General features: G+C 44.1%; 1 protein-coding gene across 1 annotated transcript in view; it reads left to right on the forward strand.

The window, feature by feature from the left end:
- The window catches only part of CACNA1G (calcium voltage-gated channel subunit alpha1 G), a 142728-nt gene that overhangs the window by 91871 nt on the left and 29752 nt on the right, over positions 1-21105 (forward strand). Inside the window, exons 18-25 of the mRNA XM_053960060.1 lie at positions 4045-4145; positions 5271-5394; positions 8267-8335; positions 9209-9393; positions 15691-15817; positions 18512-18637; positions 19228-19317; positions 19882-20095. Of these exons, the coding sequence (XP_053816035.1) occupies positions 4045-4145; positions 5271-5394; positions 8267-8335; positions 9209-9393; positions 15691-15817; positions 18512-18637; positions 19228-19317; positions 19882-20095 (1036 nt within the window). The remainder of the gene's footprint in view (positions 1-4044; positions 4146-5270; positions 5395-8266; positions 8336-9208; positions 9394-15690; positions 15818-18511; positions 18638-19227; positions 19318-19881; positions 20096-21105) is intronic.

Raw genomic sequence — 21105 nt, forward strand, 5'->3', positions numbered from 1 at the left:
CTTAATACCTTCCTATGTAATGGTCAGAAGCAAATGCCAAGCGGAAGAATTGACAGAATAGGGGAAATAAATTGTGTCCTAGCCCATAGGATAGCCACAACTGGGATACCTGCAGCTAGCTGGTGCCTTTCCCCATGCTCTGAAATATGTCTTCCCTGCAAATCACTAAACCAGATGCATAAGGAGATATTGCTTACATTAGAAAAATGAGCCCCCAGATTGCAGTGCTTCCCTCCTGACATTTGGGGGGAAACTCTGCTCCTAAATTAGCCTTGACAAAGTTGCGGGGGGCGGGGGGGGGGGAAATTGCATTTTAAATTGAAAAAATGAAATACAAAACTACCCATCAACAAAAGAAGATAAGAACTTAAATTACTCAGATCAAAGTAATTCTAAATATGCTCTTCTGCATCAAAGCTTCGCATCCCTCCTTGCTGCCTGGATTTGGTTGTCTCTGTGCAGAAATCAAAGGAAGAGCAAAGGCTTCATCTGGATTTCCCAGGCTACCCTTATATTAGTGCAGCTGTGCTGCCTTTGATAAATTTCTTTATTTCTTCAATGATTTTCTTTATTCTGAATTTCCATCCTTCTTAAGGGCCAGAATCAGGCCCCTGACAGCTTCTCTCCAGAAATAGGAAACCAGGGAGCTGAAATCTGTTCCTTATTGCATCACTGCAGACAAGAAGTCTCTCACAGAGAGGGTGATCCCCAGCTTTCTTGGGTTCACATGGCTGTGACCAGGATCAGGGATATGCTGCCAGGTCTTTGTTGTTTCCAACTGCTGGATTTTAGATGGTTTTGGGTGCTTTCTGCCCAAATTGCTCAGTGCTCACAGCAGAAAGTAAGGAAAATATTGAATATGCAAACGATGTGTCCTCTCCTCCCCAAAACCTCACTGCATTTTACTATTGCAGCTCCTTTTCCTTTGCCTGTTCCACTTTTTCTCTGTGGCGTATGGTCCAGCCACTCCCAAACCCTCTCAGCCTGTCCCTGTTGCATATTAAAATTAAATAATCAGGTCTCAAGCATCTCTGTGCAGTTTCCATCTTGCCTGGAGGTCCTCTGCCGCTCACAGAGGATTTTTCAGCAGTTCCTTTGTCCTTATAATAAGTCTTTTATAAATCTAAGCCTCACCCTTACTCTGAGGAATGCATCAGTCATCCTTTATTGCCAGCTGTCTTTCATCTTACCCTCAGAAGTGCATTAATATCTGAAATTCCTAAAAATAATAATAATAATTTTAAAGCAACAATTTATCATCAGCTCTCATTGCTGTGGGATTGAGGGGCTTCATTCCCACTGCTGCCTGTTAGCACCCCGCATCTTCCCACATCCTGGCTCCTGCTGCCTCTGGTGAGGGATTTGGGTGGGCTTACCCAGGGAGATTTTGTCCAAGTCACTGGCAACTGAATTAAAAAGATTAGTTTTCTTCTCCCCTCACATCTTTGTTCATCTTGTCCAGGTGTGGTTTATGAACAAATAGATGTGATTTAAGCCACATAATTGATATCTTACTTTGAACATAATGCAGGCTTGAAGAGCAATCAGCCCCATTGTCAGCACTTGGAGCCTGCCTCGACCTCACTGGGAAAGCCTTGGATGGGGCTGAGGCTGGAAACACTCAGGGCTTATTTCACAAATACCTTACTTTTGGCTCAAGTTAACTGAACTATGCTGTTCCACTGGTGGAAATATGGAGTAATTCCTCTGAGTTCAGGTTTCTAGGGATGTACTTTGCCTGCTTAGAGCAGCTGGGCTGCAGCCTCAGTTGAGTCCTGGTGCTCACCCTTACTGTAACCCACTAAATAGAGACACGATGGGAGATCACTTTTTGTCTTTGTTATCTGATTTAGCCCATGAACTGCAAGCTGCAACAATTAGCCAAACCCCAAAATATCTTCGGCATTAAAATTGGACAAAAGGAATATAAAGAATCATTCTGTGCTGCTGACGCATTACCATTCACTACAAATCCCCTTGATAAATACCAGAACTGCTTTGAATAATAGATACTTCTGGAAACCTTCCAGCTCACAGAATGAACTGGACTGAGTCGTAGCTATTACTTCATGTCTAGAGGCTAGGGTAGCAATTGCTGCTCTCACCACAGCTTTGAGCAGACACATGATTTTTATCCATTTATTTACCTTTGTTAAATCTATGGATAATTAGACTAACCAGGCTGCTTGAAGGGATAACACAACCCCAAGGATGCATGCTCTATTAAATACAGTTTAGAGAGAAGGGAAAAGTTCTGGCTCTTTGCCTGAAGCTGGAAAAGGGATGTGAGACCATTCAAGACAACCAAAATCCCACTGGTGTGTGGTGCATGGTCTGTGTGTGTAGAAGTTGAGGGAAGGATGGATGGCTGAAGGAGCAGGATAGAAAGCTCTAACTTTTCTTTTTGTTATTCCAACTTTTCTTCTTATTTGCCAAGGTGATTTTCACTTTCTGAAGGGTTCAGGTTGTCACCAAGGGCTTTCATTAAAACAGGCACTATACCAATTATTCCCTGTCACTAATGAGACCCCAGTCTGGGTGTCTGTAGGAAGAAGAAGCGCTTCCTCCACTCCACTCAGTTACTCTAACAAATCCCATTTTTACAGTCCAGAGTACTTCAAGTGCCAACAGTTTGCCTCAAAAAGAATCCTCCCTCCCTTTTTCCTAGCTGAAATAAATAAAAGTGCCTTAGTCCTGGAGTGCAGGTGCTCCTGGGGTGAGAGTGATTCCTGTGCTGTCCTTCACACCTGTCTGTGGCCTCATGGCCCTGAAATCTCTCGAAGAAGCTTCAAAGAGCTCAGGCAGTCATATTTCCAGGTCTGCCCATCGAAGCCCATGTGGTAGCAGAGAAATAAGGCTTATGAAAGAGCAAGAATTGTTTTTTATTTATCTGCAAAGCACTCTGGTGACAGTGTGCACACTGGTCTGTGCATTTATCTTCTGGTGCCTTGATGTGGAAGGGCTGGGGAAGCCCTGGTGTGGTGGGCAAGATGTTGGCCTGGCTTTTAATGGTTGTCCATGCACAGGGTGCTAACACTGCTTTGCCAGTGGGATTAAAGATCTTGATTTTCCTTTGGAGGCCTATGGATGAGAAGGTGATAAACTTATATCAGAAGTTTTTGCAGCCAGGATGAGGCTTCCCCTTGACATCCAATTTTTGATGTCTTTGGTTGACTTGTTGACTAAGGCTTTTGCAGTCTGCCCTCCTGACCTGAAATGACCTTGCAGACAGCCTATAACATAAGGATGCATGGCTGAGGATGTGCTGTAGTTTCAAGTAGGAATTAATTTGTATGAATTGGATGGCCCATGTTCATGCAGGTCAGGCTGAGGATGTGCTGTAGTTTCAAGTAGGAATTAATTTGTATGAATTGGATGGCCCATGTTCATGCAGGTCAGGCTGACCATGGTGTTCCCTTCTGGCTTTATAATGTCCCATCTAATCTGTTCATGCTGAATGAGAGGCAGATGATCACCTTTGTGTTCCTGGACCAAAACTTGGGCCTCAAATTATTTCTTCAGCTTTACAGTGGTGCATGGACACAGGGCTTGGCCCACCAAGCAGCAGGAATCCCTCCTTCTGCTCCCTTTATAACCTCTGACATAAGCATTCTATATTATTTTTTAAAAACCAATCAAAAATATCCCACAAAAATTCCCCAAAATACCTTAGAAGATTCAGACAAGCACCTGATGAGTATTTGGAGGCACTGAGTGGGTTAGCATTCCTTTGGGCAAGGGTTTTATTTGTCATGTTTGTCCTCTTGGATAACTGTGTGTCAGACGCAGTTACCGTGCAGAGAAAGAAGCAAGACCGAGCACTGTGAGCTCACAGGACTGGCACAACCCTCATCTGGGTGCCAGAGCTCTTTCCCCTGCCCAACAGGGTCTTGTTTGGGGACATTATTTTATTTCAGCTTTATTGAGCACTTGAAGATAAGATTTTAGTGAAAAGCTGCCCCAAGTCCTTCATGTGGAAGTTTTGGGGAGTTGTTGTTTTAACAGTTCTGTATTTTCCTCCCTCTCTGTATATTTTCCCTCCAGAGCAAAAGGGACCGCATGAAGGCCTGGGTACGGGCACGGCTCCCCACCTGCTGCAAAGAGAGAGACTCCTGGTCCATCTACATCTTTGCCCCTCACTCCAGGTAAGGCAGGGCACTTGGGTAGTGCTGGTGTGGTATGATGGATGGTAACAATGCATGCCCTCATTACAGTGGCTCAACTGCCTGTTTATCCCAGATGGTTCTCTGTATGTCAGTCGACAAAATTCCCAGCCCTTCCTCTGCCCCAGTATGACATGAGGGTTGAATAGCAAACAGTTGCTGGCTGCAGAGGGCACAGGAGTGTCCAGTCAAGACCCATAGCCCAGGGCATAGCTGCAGCTTCATCAGGTTCCTCATTTCCTTTGGCAGTGATGTCAGTGCTCTACAAGTTTTATACTTGGTGGAGTGTGATGAGCTTGGAGCAAGGGGGAGAGGTGCAGCATCAAGCAGAAAAATCTGAATTTGCCCCACCACACACTTACAGCACAGCAAAGGACACCCTGATCTTCTCAACTGAACTTCTTTTCCTCCCACTTCCCTTTCTCTCAGAGAACACCCTCTCCTTGCTTGAAGGCCCCCAGCTCTGCCCTTCCCAAAGCCTGGCCATGGGGCTGAGCTCTGTGCTGTTCAACACGTTCCTCTAGACATGCATCCACGCACCCAAGGGTTTTCCATGTTGGAGCTGAGGGCCCTGGACAGCGTTCAGGTTCATTCATACAAAGATTAGAGAGATTTTCAGAAAGAGACTTTGGGAAATGTAATACGGTATTATAAATCCTGGGTCAGTGTACAGCCATCTGTCACAATAAATAGCTTCTGCCCCTTGGTTTCGTGTGTGCTCAACCCTCATGGGCTCACTGTGAGTATTTCTTCCTTTATTTAAGCTAAACCTGATCACCTGGAACCAGGTAGAGGGGCAGATCCAAAACTGGCTGTGTGTCGGAGTCATGAAAGCAGCTGCCCCGTTCCAAGTGACCAAAGCCCCCTGTGAACATTCCCAGGGCTTGAAATTTGTGGCTCAGTTCCGTAGATCAGATCCCTTTCTGTTCATAACCCAATCTGCCCTCAGTGTGTGGCTCTGCCAGGGAGGGGATTGGGAGATTGGAGCTCATCTGCTTTGCAAGCAGAGTGCTCAATTCCCCTGCTATGCATTGAGCTGCCCTGTGTCTCCTCAGTTAAGCATTAATAGCTAGTCTGTGTCTACTCTTTTTTTTTTCCTTTCAATAGATTCCGTCTGATGTGCAATAAAATCATCACTCACAAGATGTTCGATCACGTCGTCTTGGTGATCATTTTCCTGAACTGCATTACCATTGCGATGGAACGACCCAAAATTGAGCCTCACAGTGCTGTGAGTTTCTGAGGTTTTCCTGTGCTCCTCATGGAGTAAGCATGTGTGGCTTGGACCCCACTGCTGTGCACTCGGTCTTTTTTTCTTTCTCTTTTTAAAATGGGAAGGTGCCAACACCCCCTGACTTTCCTTTGAATTAGGTGCAGCAACTCTCCTGGCCCCTATCCAGTCTGCTTTTAAAGCACAAGTGCACAGATCGTGGCCTGCAATATATCCAATATCTCATTTCTGGAAGCACAATCAAGGTTTTAACACATGACATAGCATGACATCTGTCTCAGTTTCCTTCCCTGAGAAACCTTCAAACACTTTTCCTCTCTCAACACAATGTTCACTTCTTCCATCTGTTCCCCACAGGCATGTATGTGTGGTGCAAATGGAATGGGGGAAACTGTTCATTTCATACTCTTCTCTCCCCTTTGTGTATCAGCTTTGTTGTGACACTAGAAAAACTGAATTAATGCAGGCACTGCAATGCCAGTTCTTGGAACCTCTTTGTTCTAATACATTATATAAGGATTCCTTATACTAGACCCAGCACCAGCATCCAGCAATCAGAGGGGCAGAAACATCCTATTGCTCTTTTTATTTTCCATAGACTGGGGCTGAGATGCGCTGGGCTCTTGCTGATTTATCACTCAAGACTGCTCATATCACAATTGTATAGAATCCTGTTTTGTTTATGTAGGCGTGTCAGGCTGTTCATTTTTGTTCATTTTGGATTTTCAATGTAAGACCTTAAAACTGGAGTCTAAGCTGCTCTCTGCCTATTTTAAGCATTCCCTAGTAGTCCTTCTTACTGTAACAGTTTGCCCAGCAGTCCTTTCCCTAAATCCATTTTTTTCAGTTCCCTTGCAGTCGTGCACCAACTCATAGCTGCAAGAAGAGAGCAGGGCTCCCTACCAGCTGATGTAGCAGGAGGAGATCATCTTGCTTATCCCCAAATGGGGCACCCTGAGAACCTCCCTTAAAATCCTAATTGCTTCCTTTGAGCCCCTTGCTATGTCCTCTGAGAGTTACCACTCCCCAAGACTGGCTCCAAAAGGAGCTGCAGGTACACAGAGAAGGGAAATGGGGTGACATGTGTGAGTTGGAGGAGTTCACAGCAAAGAGCTGTAGCACACAAATCCAATATTTCATATAGGAGAGGAGGAGCTGTGGTGTCCCCTGGCATTAGGAAAGGGCTAAGAGGAAAGGAGATGGGCTGGTGTGAGGTTCATCACCATTAGATTATAACAAGGGAGTTAGACTATGGCCTGGGAGCTGCAGAGGAGAAGGGGAATGCTGAGCAGTGGGGCAGGGGATCCAGGAGGAGTACATGGGCCCTACCTGTGCAGATGGAGCTCTCATCTGGAAACTGAGAGAGTTAGATTAGGTTGAATTGTTTAAAATAATTGTTCTTTGCTTCCCTGAGCTGTGGATTTTCTAACTGCTTCAAGTGAGTTCTCTGTCCCTGTCCCAGTTTCAGCTGGCTTATCAGAACAGGGGCTGTTGTTGCAAGCCAGCATGCAGTCCTCACTGCAGAGTGCATGAAATGGACCGGGGAGATTATCCTTCAAAATAGCCACATGCTTGCCAGGCAGGAATGCAATATCCTCAGTCTCACCTCCATGCTATTGCTGTTTTATCTCCAGCGGCACAAGCAGGTCCCTATCCTCTCTCTCCTGCCCAGTGCTTGCCCCTTACAGCAGCCTTTTGTGTGGCAGTCAGCTAACAACAGAGATGTTTCATATCACAGCTCATGCAATCACAGTACAAGTCTAGGACCTAATTAATTACAGACCATGTATGGAAACAAGCTACTCTGTGGTTCCTGAGTCACTTCCAGTAAATCGTGATCTGGCAAGCAAGAGAGTTGCCAAGGTGTTTTTTCTTGTTTAAATTGCATCTCATTTTGAGTGAGAGATCTGCATCTCTTATGGGACTGCTCTGTAGGGAGAGGCAGATATAAATCCAAAATTGTCAAAAGCAGGACTGGGGCCAATTGTATGTGCTCATACATATGTGTACATGCATCGTCGTTTCTCCATCATCTGCCTTCTGCTGTCCATTTCTCAGTGCAGGGAATCAGAAGCTGTCTAGGGATTAGGGTAAAGTGTAATTTATTTAATAATCATCATTTAAAAGAAAGCTTTCTGCTAATAATGGATAGGAAACCAGTCCATGGGCTCATCTGTAATCACTAGCTGTTCTTGCTGAGTGGTGGTGCTGAGGAGGGCACGGTCTAGTGGATAGTGCAGGGGACTGGGAAATAAGGCTGTTGGGCTTCATGCCAGGTCTAGACAGTGGCTTTGGGCAACAGAATCGACCTTTTGGGGGCAGGTCTCAGCTGGCATAAAGCCCCAGATCTTTGCTGGTTTTGCTGGAGCTGTGATAACTCATGCCAGCTGCGCTTCAGCATCCCACAAGTCCTGCTGTCTCACAGCTCTGTCACTAATGTTGACTTAATTTCTAGGAGAATTGCGAGCTCAGTCATATTTACACAATCCAGTGATTTCTGCAGGTGAGAGGCAGGTAGAGATTTGTCAAGCATGTTTCAAGGAGGGAATATTTCCCTATTTCCTCTATGAGGGGGAGGATGATTTGACGGAAATTAGGGAGGATTTGGAGGCAGATGGGAAGGTTTGGGGGGGAGGTGCTGGCCGTTGTTCCTGTCCATGGTGCTGACACAGAGGCAGATACTGGCAGGGCTGAACCATGTAGTGTTACTGTCTAAATATTTGGATTTTCTCCTCTTTATGAGCAAACAGTCCAAGGCTTGTTTCAGCACAGAATCAGAAGAAAAGTTTTCAACCACCCAAATATGCTCGGGGGGATGCACAACTGCAGAGAGCAGGCTATAAAATATTGTCTCTCATTTTCTTTTCCATAGGAACGGATTTTCCTAACACTCTCCAACTACATCTTTACAGTCATCTTCCTGACTGAGATGACAGTTAAGGTAAATGCAGGTGGAGGATAAGTGTGCCTGTATTATATTAGTTGTTTTTAATTATGGTGGACTCACAAAACCCTTAGGTCCACCAGCTGCAAGTGAGGTGTATATTTTCCTCTTCTGACTCATACTCAGAATGCCCACCATATGCCTTATTCCAAGCACGTTTTACATCAGAACAATTTCACTGAAGTTGCTCTTGATCTACACCATTATAGGAGCAATGGGATCCTTGAATTCAGCAATCCTGTCCTATTCAGCAAAGCTCCTGAGTACATGCTTAACTTCAACCATGCATGTAAGTCCCATTGTCTTCAACAACCAGTTGTCCTCAACAACCTAAGCTGCTGTGTGCTTTCCTGAGGACGGAGAGACTTAAGCACGTTGAAACACTTTGCTGGATTTGAGGCAGAAGGCTCAGAAACTCATGGCTGTAAATCTCGAGTAATTCATAATCATCTCACTGAACAATTTCTCTTTCTTTGGAAAGTTTTTCTAGTTTCTTTATTTGCAAAGCTTGTACATGATTGCTTGGATCAGCCACTCTGCACCTTCTCTCCTGCAGTCTATAGGAATAAAATACAATCAATTTTTTTTATGCCAGAGCTAAAAACATTAGGAACAGTTTTGTGCAGGTAGGTTTATCTGCATTAAAAGTACATCAGCTGTAAGGGACAACCTGGGGTGTTTCTGCAGCAATATTTTCATAATTCTTTCAATAGAACACTTTGCTGGTTTGTCTAATTAGGTTTCTGTACTGGGAAGCAAATAGACTCACAGACTGGTGTCTGTAAATAATGCATTCTCAGCAGGTTGCTAACTGCAACAAACATGTTGGATGCTACAGTCATAATTTGTTGCAACTTGGTGTCTGGGCAGGTGGTGGCACTAGGCTTGTGTTTTGGGGAGAAAGCCTACTTGAAGAGCAGCTGGAATGTGCTGGATGGGGTGCTGGTGCTCATCTCCGTCATTGACATCCTAGTCTCGATGGTGTCAGACAGCGGCACGAAAATCCTGGGAATGCTGCGGGTTCTGAGGCTACTGAGGACACTGCGGCCCTTGAGGTAAGTAGAGGCAGGGGAAGATCTAAGGATGTATGTGCCAAAGGTAGGGCTGAGCATTCATGCAAGGGAAGGGGCAGATGAGAAAAGTGCACAGCGTCTGTAACCAGTGTCATCCCAGCCTCCTGCAGCTCCGCAGACAATATCAGTCCACAGGTCCTGCTGAACTGTGAGAGCTCTGGGCCCTTGCTGTGTTTTGGGACTAGCCCCAAATGCAACAGGAAACTGATCAATGCCTCTTTTGCTCATTAAAACATACATCCCCTGCTATTTGTGTTCTCATTTGCTCTGTGTAAAGTGCAGCTTAACAGCTTCTTTTCCCCCTTTCCTTCAGGCAGTCAATGACTTTCATAACAAAGAAGGAAATAAGTAGCAGGTGGTAGATCATTTTTAAGGAAGCAGAGACTCAACTGTTGCTTAACCTAGAATGCAAAGAAGCTTTTTTTCCCCAGCTCTCCATTAATATTAGAGAGACATTTACTTTGAAAATGACCCAGACAAGATGAAAACAATTGTTCTACTGACTTGATGCCCCAACTCTGCCAGCAGGCATTATCCCATGCTCCAGGGACAGGCTCTACTCTGATAAGAACCTGCTGAAGGACCAACCTCTTATAAACAGGCATCTGTTTGTGACCTGTACCGCAAGGCACAAAGGTTTCTCTTCATGCTAAATGCAGTTCCTCTTTTAATACCATTGTTGCTGCTCCTGTAATGCAGCAGCTAATAAACCTTCCTGCTCAAAGCATCTTTGTGTGCCTGTCATATCTTACTGCTGCTTCCTCCATAAAAAGGTTCGCTTTGAATCAGGATTTTTCTCTTTCAGAACAGAAAAATAGGACCCTACTTCTGATAGAAGATGTTGTTTTACTACCCCTGTGTGAATAATAAGTCTAAATAACAATGGCCATGCCTTTACATGTCTTTCAAATATTCTTAACAGCTATAAAGGACATTCTGTTCAATTGGTCTGTGTGGTCTGTGTGTTGCACATATACAGCATGTGAGTTTTAGGATGTGAGCTGCTTTTAATCATTTTTATCTGGTAACTGGCACCATTGGGGTAGTTCAGCTCCTTCACCATGTAAGTAGACTGTATTCCTATGTGACTCCAATTCAGGCTCTTCTCTCTTTGTGTGTCCCCTGATATCTCATGTCAGCTACAGTTTCTGGGGTAGTTTCTGCCCAGTTGCTGGTTGGGTAGATTTGCTCTGCTCCTCTGTTTCTGCTGATTTTTGACCCATGTTAAGAAAACCTGTAAAATAATCTAGATGGCTCAGGGTAAAAGAAGGATTGATTTCTCTTCTCTGAACTGTGGAATGCAAGTTTCTCTTCTGATGTTCCATAGTTAAATCAGATTTAAAGAAAGACATATGGGTTGTGCTGATCTCTGCTGGAGTTACCTGTCTGACCTGGTCAAAGCCCTGTATTCTTCTTTATAGATCTGTAGGACTGTCTGGCCAGGACTTGGGTCTTTTTTAACTGGAGCCTTCCTCTGTAGTCACCTATGTGCATGAATAATCTGGAGTTATGGGGAATAATTCACTCAGTAACTGCAGGCTGAAGGAAGACCTGCCATCTGAAGCACGGGTGGGATTAGGCTCTTCCATTGCTATTGCATTCCTATTGGTATTTGATTTGTTTTCTCTAGAGAGTTAAGTGCATGTTTTCAGCCAACATGTTGCTTTCTACTACAAAGGAAACATAAAAAAAGACAGCAACAAGCCCATTTCCTAAATATGTTCAGAATCAGTTCTGTTCTCCCATTATTAGATTTGTAGGCAAAGAAAAAGCAGCCATCAAACCGGGGTCTTTTCAGTAAATCATAAATCTCTGCCTGTGGAAGCCCATCTGCCTTTGTGCTGCACATCTGGGCTGCCCTGAGCAGCCTCTGCTCACAGCTGCCCACGCTGCCTTTGCCTCAGGCTCAGCGTATGGCTCAGGGATCACATCCTCACTGCACAGCCTGGGATGTGTAGCTGCATCGACACGGGGTGACAGCTGGGACCTGAGGTGACCTGAGGTCTTTGCACACTGTGGCGTCAGTTACCATGTCTGGGTGAAGTGTCTCATGGAGGCTGAGACAGTTTTTCTTCAGGAAGGCATAAGGCAGAAACCAAAGCAAATGTTCCACTCACACGACAGAGGACCAAACCTGACTCCTTCTGTCCTCCCTTTCTGGGAACACTCCAGGACAGGACTGCAGGAGGACACCCTCAGAGAGAAGCCAAGCCACAGCTGTGTGTATCACACTCAGCTCGAGGGTAGAGACAACCCTCATGCTCTGTGTTGGCTTTTCCCATTGGATGGCCTGGAAGGGGGATTCATGCAAAAGATCTCCCTCATTCTGTCTCTTGTTTTCTCCTGTGGAAACCACCTCATTGATTTATGCAGCACACAAAACCCCACATGCTTCTGCCCTCTGCCCAGACATTAAAAAAACTGTATGCCAATTGCAAGGCTTTGATTGCATGATTGATTATCAGACTCCAAATTGAATCCATGAAGATTCAAGCCTAGCTTTATGACCAGAATTCCAAAAATAAATTCACAGAGGAATGACATTTAAAGATGTTTCCATTACCCTCTACTGTTTCAGGCAGTAAAGGGATTGCTTATACAATAACATTCCTTCCTAATGCGTTCAATCTGCTATTGTTGGTATCAAGTGTTATAGTTTAAGATACGAGAGAAATCAAAATTGAAAATGTATTCAGATTTAATGTGGGTGGACTTTAGGGCTGTTTTACTCTCTACAGAGCCTGGGCTTTGACTTCTAAAGCACAGAGATAAATTATTCACTTTTATACTGTCATGGTCTAATAGTAATTTCATAACGCTCTTCTATCTATCACATTATTACCTTTGCTAATTTTCTTTTAATCTGTGGAGCAAGGTCTTCATTAGTGTTGATCTGTTGCCTCATCTAAGTGCTGCTACTTCTTCTGAGAGTTCTCATCAGGAAGGTTTAATGTTGGTAATGGATCCAACTGGGATGAGGCTGGCAGTGGGTTTGGAGCATCTCACACCAGGGGTTCAACAGCATTGGGAATCCTCAGACCAGAAGAACCAGGAGGAATTAGAGGGATTAACATTTCTTTGCACCAAAATAAAGAAGAAAGAATGTCTCATTTCAATTTCCCTGTTTGTCATATGCCTAATGCAGGCTGGAATTTTGCTGAATGGAACCTTGTCAGGTGTCCTTTTCTTGCACAACTGCAGGGCTCCAAATCAGCTGCATCCTTCAGCCATAAATTGCAGGGGTGTGCGTCAGATAATAAGATTTTACAAGCCTAATAGCAGCAGGACCTTGGCAATACTGATGAGGTGTGGTGATGCTGTATGTTGACATATTGGAGGTGGTACTAATAATCTGGAAAAGCTGAAAATTTTAATGACACCCCTTAGAGAATTGTCAGACTCATAGGAGAATATCAGGAATCTTCGCACAGACTTGCCTCAGTGTTGGATCAGGCCCTTAGTCTGAGGCAGCTCCAAGGTCTGAAGGTTTGCATTAGCAAGAACTACTATTTTTCAAAATCTTTTTAAAGTCTTTTCTCCCTGTAATGCTGAAAACAGCACTGGCATGGAGCTAAACTGGTGGCAGCTTTTACCCTAATGCATTCTAATTTGAGGAATTCCCTGGTTGATCAAAACGCTTAAAGCAGCCAAATGCTGCTGGTTTTCAGCCCTTTTTTCCTCAACATGCACATGACTTTGCAAATTCAGACAAGTAACCTCCTATTTTCCCTCTCAGCTGGGTATGAAATAGTACCTCACAGGAGGAATCACTATTATTTCTAGAACAGCATTTCTTAATAAATGTTGGAGAAAATTATCAACTTTAAACTCTGAAGACTGAATTCCTTTTTTGTTCCCCAAAATTTAAGGATGCTCCAGTAGTTCAGACCATAAACCTTCCATTTAGAACACTTGACTTTGGTTCCATCCTGCATGACAATGGACAGAAGTCCATGATCCCTAAAGTCAGGATCCCTAAAGGCACCAAAGGACCTAATTTGCATGGAAACAATTGGAATTGAGTTGCCTTCCTACCTCTGAGAATGTGGCTCCCTCCTTCTGTGCCTCAGTTTCCCATCTGTAGTTTGGCAGGCATGTTTCACCCAGAACTGTGCAAGGAATGTGAAGGGTATGAAGGTCTTTAGTCCATCTGAGGAGCTGGAAGAGATGTTCAGCCTCAGCCTGTCCAGCCCAAGGCTTGCTTTGTGCACTCAGACATGGCCTGTTAGGCTGCATTACCTAGCTCATTGAATTGAGCACATTGAGCTGCTCTTCAGCCTCTGTTTGCTGGGCTGGGCTCAGCTCTCATCCCCATGGTAGCAACAGCAAGGTCTCCAGGCTGGGCTAATCCCTGTGGGCAGCATTGGCAGCCCACATTGACCCGTCCCCACACTGCTCATGGGGTGTGCAGCCTTCTGCTCCTTCAGCCATCTCACCCTCCAGCTCCTTCCCTAAAATACCCAGATTTGAGTGTCAGGAAAGCTGAGGCATCAGAAATAGGGATCCACAGCACCCACCTGGCAGAGATGCTTAGTGTGAGGAATAGCAGCATCTGCTCTTTGTGTTTCACTGGTAAGAGAGCAGATAAAAATACCACCATCTGCTTCCTTTTGAAAGTGATAACTGATGAATTACCCTTGACATTTGGAGTAAATATTTAACCAGAAAAAAAAATGGAAATAAGCTTTAGCTTTTCAGGATATGGTTTAAACCCAAGAGTTTTGGTAAGAGCTGGTAGCTGTGCATTGAACACTGCAGGTCACTCAACTTGCAGGCCCTAGGGCAGGAAAGGGATGGTGCAGGTTGGCTGTGATCCCAGATGAGGTTACACATGATCAGTGTGAATGTGTACATGGGGATCTCTGCTGTGAGCACAATGCCTGGGAGAGGGCATGGAGGAGAACTTGGACCCTGTCCAGGCAGCAAAACTCCAACAGTGCTTCAGGTGGTGAAGCCAGATTTGGGGAGAAATGGGAGAGGTTGAGGACTCCCATGGCAAAAGAGAGACCCAGGCAGAAACTAGAACTTGGGGAAGTTTGGGACACATTTGAGAGCCAAGTGTTCAAAGGAGTCACCAGCAGCACCCAGAAACACACAGGCACTTCTTTCCTCTGACTTTAACTGCTTCTGAGTCATGAAAGCAGTTTCTATGGCATCAGTACAAACTGATTTACAGAGCTAGTGAAATGCTTAATTCCAGTTGGCTTCAGGAGGAGGGAAGGCATGTAACTTCTTCAAATGCCTTTCTTGGTCCCCACCTTCAGGTCGGTGAGGCTGAATATCTTGTTCATCGTTCCCAGCATACTGAGATGGCTTCTCTAAATCACACAAGACTTGTCATTTCTTTGCAGCATTAACCTTGAGAGTATAGTACAGTTTCTACTTTTTTTTAGTTTTTTTCTTCAGTCATGAAGTCCACATTATTCAACTTTCTGATATGATCTAACCTTCTGTTATGAAATTCTATGTGATACCAGACAGAGAGAAGCAACAGAAATTAGGTTAGATGCTTCCGGTCCTGCCAGTGAAGTTTCACCTGGAGGACAGCATTGTTTTAGAGCTGAGGCTATACAGTGGGTATAAAGCACAAAATGTGATAGTCTTAGAGGTAGCTCAGGTCTCTGTACACAGCAGCACTATAAGAACACAACAGATTATTTTTTAAGATGAGAGTGCTGAAAACACTGGCACAGGTTGCCCAGAGAGGTGATAGATGCACCATCCCTGGTAATATCAGGTGCTCTGAGCAACCTGATCTAGTAGGAGGTGTCTCTGTTCGTTGCAGGGGCTTGGATTAGATGACCTTTAAAGGTCTCTTCCAATCCAAACTATTCTGTGATTCTGTAATTGCTACAGGTGTGCAGGCAGATCTGTAAGAGTGGCAGCTCCATTTAATGGACTGAGACAGGGAAATCAGGTGTCTTGCCTAAATCTGTATAGGAAGGGACAGTGGGAGGCCCTCTCTTTGTAGTCCTACAGGCACAGGCATGAAAGTCTGTGCCTGTGGATGGCCCAAGCAAAACAGCTGAATTTTCTGGACTGGCTCCTCATATGTTTTCTCCTCCTCCTCTTTATTTATGCAAAGTTGACCCTTCCCTCCAAGACCTCCGTAACTTTACAAGTCAATCTTCCAGAAGTGCTTTTTCCATCATGATTTTTGAGTAGCTTGTCATTCTAAAAAAATTCCTAATGCTATGTTCTTCATATCTTCTGTCTTCATAGGAGGCAAAACTGGGCAGGAACAGGACTAACAGCTTTTGTACTAACTTGCCCCTACAGAGTCATTAGTCGAGCCCAAGGACTGAAGCTGGTGGTGGAGACTCTCATGTCATCCTTGAAACCCATTGGGAACATTGTGGTCATCTGCTGTGCCTTTTTCATAATCTTTGGGATCTTGGGAGTTCAGGTGAGTCTTCTGTAAGCCTCCGCACTTAACCTGAAAGCGTAAAAAGCCCCAGATTGCCCCAAGTCAGGCTATCTGTACACATGGTACAGTGTAAGGCTTTTTGAACTTGAATTGATGTCAGGATGGACAGGATGTCCGTGCTCTCTGCAGGGAGTTGGACAAGGTGACCTATAAAGGTCCCTTTCAATCCAACCCATTCATGATTCTATGATCTCTCCTCCACCCTTTTTCTAGTTACAAGCTGATAGGGAAATAGAAACTTGAAGCTGAAATCATTGGCTTGTAAATTCCAGAGAGACCTCGAACTGGAGATTCATTCAGAGAGTTTGTGTAACTGAAAGCTTGCAGAAACAAAGATTTCTGAGTCTGTTTCCTGCCGGCTCTGCTGGCAATATTCTCAGTCCTAGGAGTGCAGGAACCCAGGGGGAAAGTGGCAGTTTCCAATACAATAGGTTTCTCATTATCTGGGAAGAAGAGATTGGTTCATATAAATATTCTGACATAACACTTACTTCTTTCTGAAGTTTTTCTGATCTATCACAGTCATCTTTTGGAAAGCAACTCTATTTGGCTTTGTTTTGGAAAGGTATCTTATATAATATTTTACACTTACATACTGCTTAAATAATAAATACAACATTGAAAATAAACAGGGAAGAAAATCATGCCATGCATAACCACCTCAGCAGCTAGATTGGTTTAGCATTACAGCATAACAGCATCCATCCATTATATTAAACAGATTCATAAAACGAAGCAGATCCCATAAAACAATCTAACACTCATGAGAAAATTTATGCCAGAGAATAAAACTTACAGTATGCTCTTTGAATTTCATCCCTGCTAATTGTGATGCTTTCCCTGGTGATTTGCAGCTTTATGTTAAATTGTCATGACTATTGATGTGATTCAGTGGTAGATACAAGCAAGACTGATCCTGTATTCAGGATGCAAAATTCTCACTTAATATTTATGTCTAATTAGGTGTAAGATGAGGCCAGAGTTATTTTCTATAAAAAGATGGTCTCTCAAACTTACAATTGGTTTTACCATTTAAGTATAAGTTGGGGATCAAACTAGAGGTTTTTAATCTATTAAAATCCAAACATCAAAGTTTCTAACAGTATGTCCTCTTAGCAAAACTGTTTTGGTTGTAGAGCTGCCCATGTGTGAATAGTCATTAATAAGATAGAAGAAATAGGTGCATAAAGCAAGTCCAGTGAGAAACATTGGGTCTTTTCCTTTCAGAAGTGCCAAACTGTGAAGTACTGACAGGGATCAGTGTTTTTACAAATTGGACTTTGTATTTCCAAACCCTGTCAGGAGCACTGTTACTGCTCCCACCTGACTGGCATTACAGTCCAGCTCCTGGAGAAGTTATATTTACAGACAATATACTAAAACCAGTTATTTACCTTTCTGCTTAATTAAAATTTTTCTCTGTAAGGACTATATCTCCCCAGTCTGCCTTACCAGTGATAGTGTTTCTCTATGGAAAGATCAGGGAATACTTCTTACATCTAAAAATTCTATGATTGCATTGAGCAGTGATTAATTTTGCATGCCTAGAGACTATCTTCCTGCTGTTGATTTCTGAAGGAAACCCATGGAGTAGTGTGTAGATTTATCTTGTTCACTATTATTTCTACTGTTATTTGTCTAGAACAACAGATCAAACCCCATCAGTGTCTCTTCTCTGTATACCCAGGTAGTGTTTTAAGGAGCCTGGAGAGCAGGTTGCCATTTCCCCCCCCCTTCCCAACAGTAATATCAATAGCTTCTGTCAGCAAATAAAAGTAGATTTGTTGGTTGTCTCCTGGGATTTGATACCATCCATCCTACTAGCATCAATCACCCTGTCTGAAGCAGTAATCAACCCCTGCCACTTTCTGTTCCATGCGTGGGAAGCACCAGGTCTAGAATTAAGCACATGGAGGCTCCTGTTCCTCATGCAGGTATAAATCAGGAGCTGACTCTCCAGGAATTGCATCCCCCCAGGCTTAAACCAAACAAAATAAGCTCAGGATCAGGTACCCAGCACTGGCTGGGCTTAGCTCCTTAAGCTGTGCACTGGGAATAATTTCAGTGACCCTGCAGACTGTAGAGCTTTATGACAGCTGGGGCACAGCACCCAGAATCAGAGAGCAGAACAGGACTGACAGCAATCTCGATTCAACATGAACGTCACCCCCAGGGGCTCGTCTCCCCTCAGAAGTGTCCCCTTGTGACCTCTATGAGCAGAGATTAGTCCATCACTGGGCCTCTTTGCTGCCACCTTTTCTCTGCTGACAGAGGGCCCCCGTTAGACTTCATTTGTTGTTAACTGGGCTGAGAGTCACCAGAACTGTTCCACATGTGATAAGAAGCCATTAGCCGGTCTGGGCTATTGGTTGGGGCTACACTTGAGCTAACAAGTGTAGGAGCAAAGGCCTTTAAGCGAGTCTCAGATCACTGAACCAGACAGCTTAAAGCATGAGGTGGGTGTCCTAAACTATGTGAAATCATGCATTTGTTCATTAGGTGTGTATTATACAGGCTGCTCACTCTTAATGACCTGTATGAATGAGGTCAGTTCCCTCAACAGCTCTGGTTGGCGTGGGCTGTGCGGAGAACCCCAGAGAAATGCCCATCACCTGCATAGAAATCCTGTGGACTGAACCCTGACACTTCCTCTCTTCTTTGCATGTTTTGCAGCTTTTCAAAGGCAAGTTTTTTGTGTGCCAGGGGGAGGACACCAGAAACATCACAAATAAATCGGATTGTACAGAAGCAAGCTACAAATGGGTCCGGCACAAGTATAATTTTGATAATCTCGGCCAGGTATTAATAGAATGGTAATCTGCTTGTTTGCTCCTTTACCTCCTTGACCTAAAACCTGTGGTTTATTATCCCATGGGGTTTTTTTACAGGGCACTGCCAGCCACAGTAAATATTCAGTTCACATACACAACATTCTGTCTCTGTAAATCCCAAAGGCAGTGTTTCCAAGCAGGCATACATTTCTTTTCAGAACAGAACAAGCACATGTGGCTTCATGAAGCACTTAATTGCTTTACTGCTACATAACAAACCAAATATATCTTGCAGAAGGGCTTGTCTAATAGAGCTGGACATTTTCAGCCATCTCTGCAACACAGCCTTTTTTTAGCAGTGTGGTAAGAACTAATTAGTTGGGAGCAGTAGAGACCCAGAGGGTGGAAATGAAGCTGCTTTTGTCTTCAGCACTGTGGTTTCCAAATTACTGTTCATTGCTGAACCAGACATTGGCATTGATAGGTTTTGCTGCCAAGAGAAATCTTGGTCATCAAAGTGTCCCATTATCAGGCAGGAAATGGCAAGAAGGAGTAAGATATTACAAGTAAAAGAGGTTTAGTGCAACTGTGCCTAACTGTTTTTCCATGCATTTCTAGGCCCTGATGTCTCTTTTTGTCCTGGCCTCCAAGGACGGGTGGGTGGATATCATGTATGATGGCTTGGATGCTGTGGGAGTCGACCAGCAGGTACAGGCTGCAGCAGAGCTGTAACAAATGACTTGTCAAAGGTCACATATTTTAGTTCTTGTTTTGCATAGTACTGTGGGCTTCCACAGTCAGATGAGGTTATGGGATTAGGATCCAGGGTGGCATTTAATCCAAGTTGTGAGATGTGATGAGTTCAGTAAAAAGTCTGGATTTGTACTCAACACTTTCCCTACAGATTTTGCATCATGACTGGTGTAACTCGTGTTAGGAGAAGTGCGCCTATCAAAGGATGGTTTAACTTTTTAAGCAGTTTGGTCATTTCAGGAGAAAAGAAGTGCTTTGTGTAGGTAGAGGTTTGCAATGAGGGACTTATAGTAGCTGCAAAGGATGCTGCTGTCCTTTTTGCAGAAGAGAGGTGGTGCTTCTGTCCTCAACACACACTTTAGGAGCATTCATTTAAAATGTCTCAGCAAGCTCTAATTTTCAGGAAGAGCAGAGCAGCCTGCCTGAAAGTGTTGTGAGTTCTGTGGATGGCACAGCTGTATCAATTTGTTCCCATTCTTTTTGAGATTCAGTTGAAATTTGCCTTCCTCCACTTTGCAGCCAGTCATGAACTACAATCCATGGATGCTCCTCTACTTCATTTCCTTCTTGCTGATTGTGGCCTTCTTCGTCCTCAACATGTTTGTGGGGGTGGTGGTGGAGAATTTCCACAAGTGTCGGCAGCACCAGGAGGAGGAAGAAGCCAAGAGGCGGGAGGAAAAAAGGCTCCGCCGGCTGGAGAAAAAGAGAAGGAGTAAGGAGAAACAGATGGCTGGTCGGTAGTCTTTACACATCTTTCTGAGTCCTGCTTGACCTTCCACATAATCCCCTCCTCCCTCCCCTCCCTGCCTCACGTCTGGTGATAATTCTTCTCCCAAAAGCATGTCCAGCTATAAAATTTGCATGAAGGAAATAGTGTCATTTTAGGCTGAACAAGGAGCCAAGGAAGCTTTTTAATGGCTGCATGATTTGCAATGACCTTTCCATTGGGGGTTATTTAAATTAAAAAATAATAATAATCAGGCCTGGAGCTTCTTGGATAGCAGAGCTCAGTGTTACACAAATAGTGACAACTGCAAAGATCAGTAGTGCTGGATGGCATCATAAATCTCAGTCATGAGCACTGCTGCTGATAACTGGATTCACTATTTGGTTTATTACACTCTTGTAATGCCACAGTGATGTTACCTGTCCCATTTATCAAGCAGGTTTATTTATTGGCACAGTAGCACCTCTGCTATTCAAGAATGTAATAAAATAATAGAGCCATCTTATTCTAGTAATGCTTTAAAACTCCATAGAGAAACATATCAGTGCATGTGCTTGAGAAATACAGATTAGAAGAAAAAAAACCAACTAAGTAACTAAGAGTAACTAAGTACACAAAATAGTGCTGGTGCAAATTGAACCCAGCTCCCAACTAGATGTGCAAGCGTGCAGCCCTGCCTAGAGGAGGCTCTACAGGTGAAATGAGGAAAGACCCCACTCTGCCAAAAGTCTCCAAACTGACATTTTTCTCTTAGTCTCTCTTAATTTTAATGTAGTTGAATAATTCAGAAATAAGTTAGCCAGAGGCCACAGGTTGGAGGCGCTCTTCTTCTTGCATGCTCTCTCTTCTGACTGAACTTGCTTGCCCTTCCTGTCCATGGCCTTGCACTTTCTCTCCCTGGTCAGTCTACCTCCTGCTCTCTCCCTCTCCCCTTTCACTTCTCTATCTTTGACAGACTTCAGGACTGTTTAAGAGGCTATCTGATTAGGTGCTTGTTCCCAAAGCTGGTGAGATTG

The sequence above is a fragment of the Vidua chalybeata genome, chromosome 19 (assembly GCF_026979565.1).
Source record: "Vidua chalybeata isolate OUT-0048 chromosome 19, bVidCha1 merged haplotype, whole genome shotgun sequence".
NCBI lineage: Eukaryota > Metazoa > Chordata > Aves > Passeriformes > Viduidae > Vidua > Vidua chalybeata.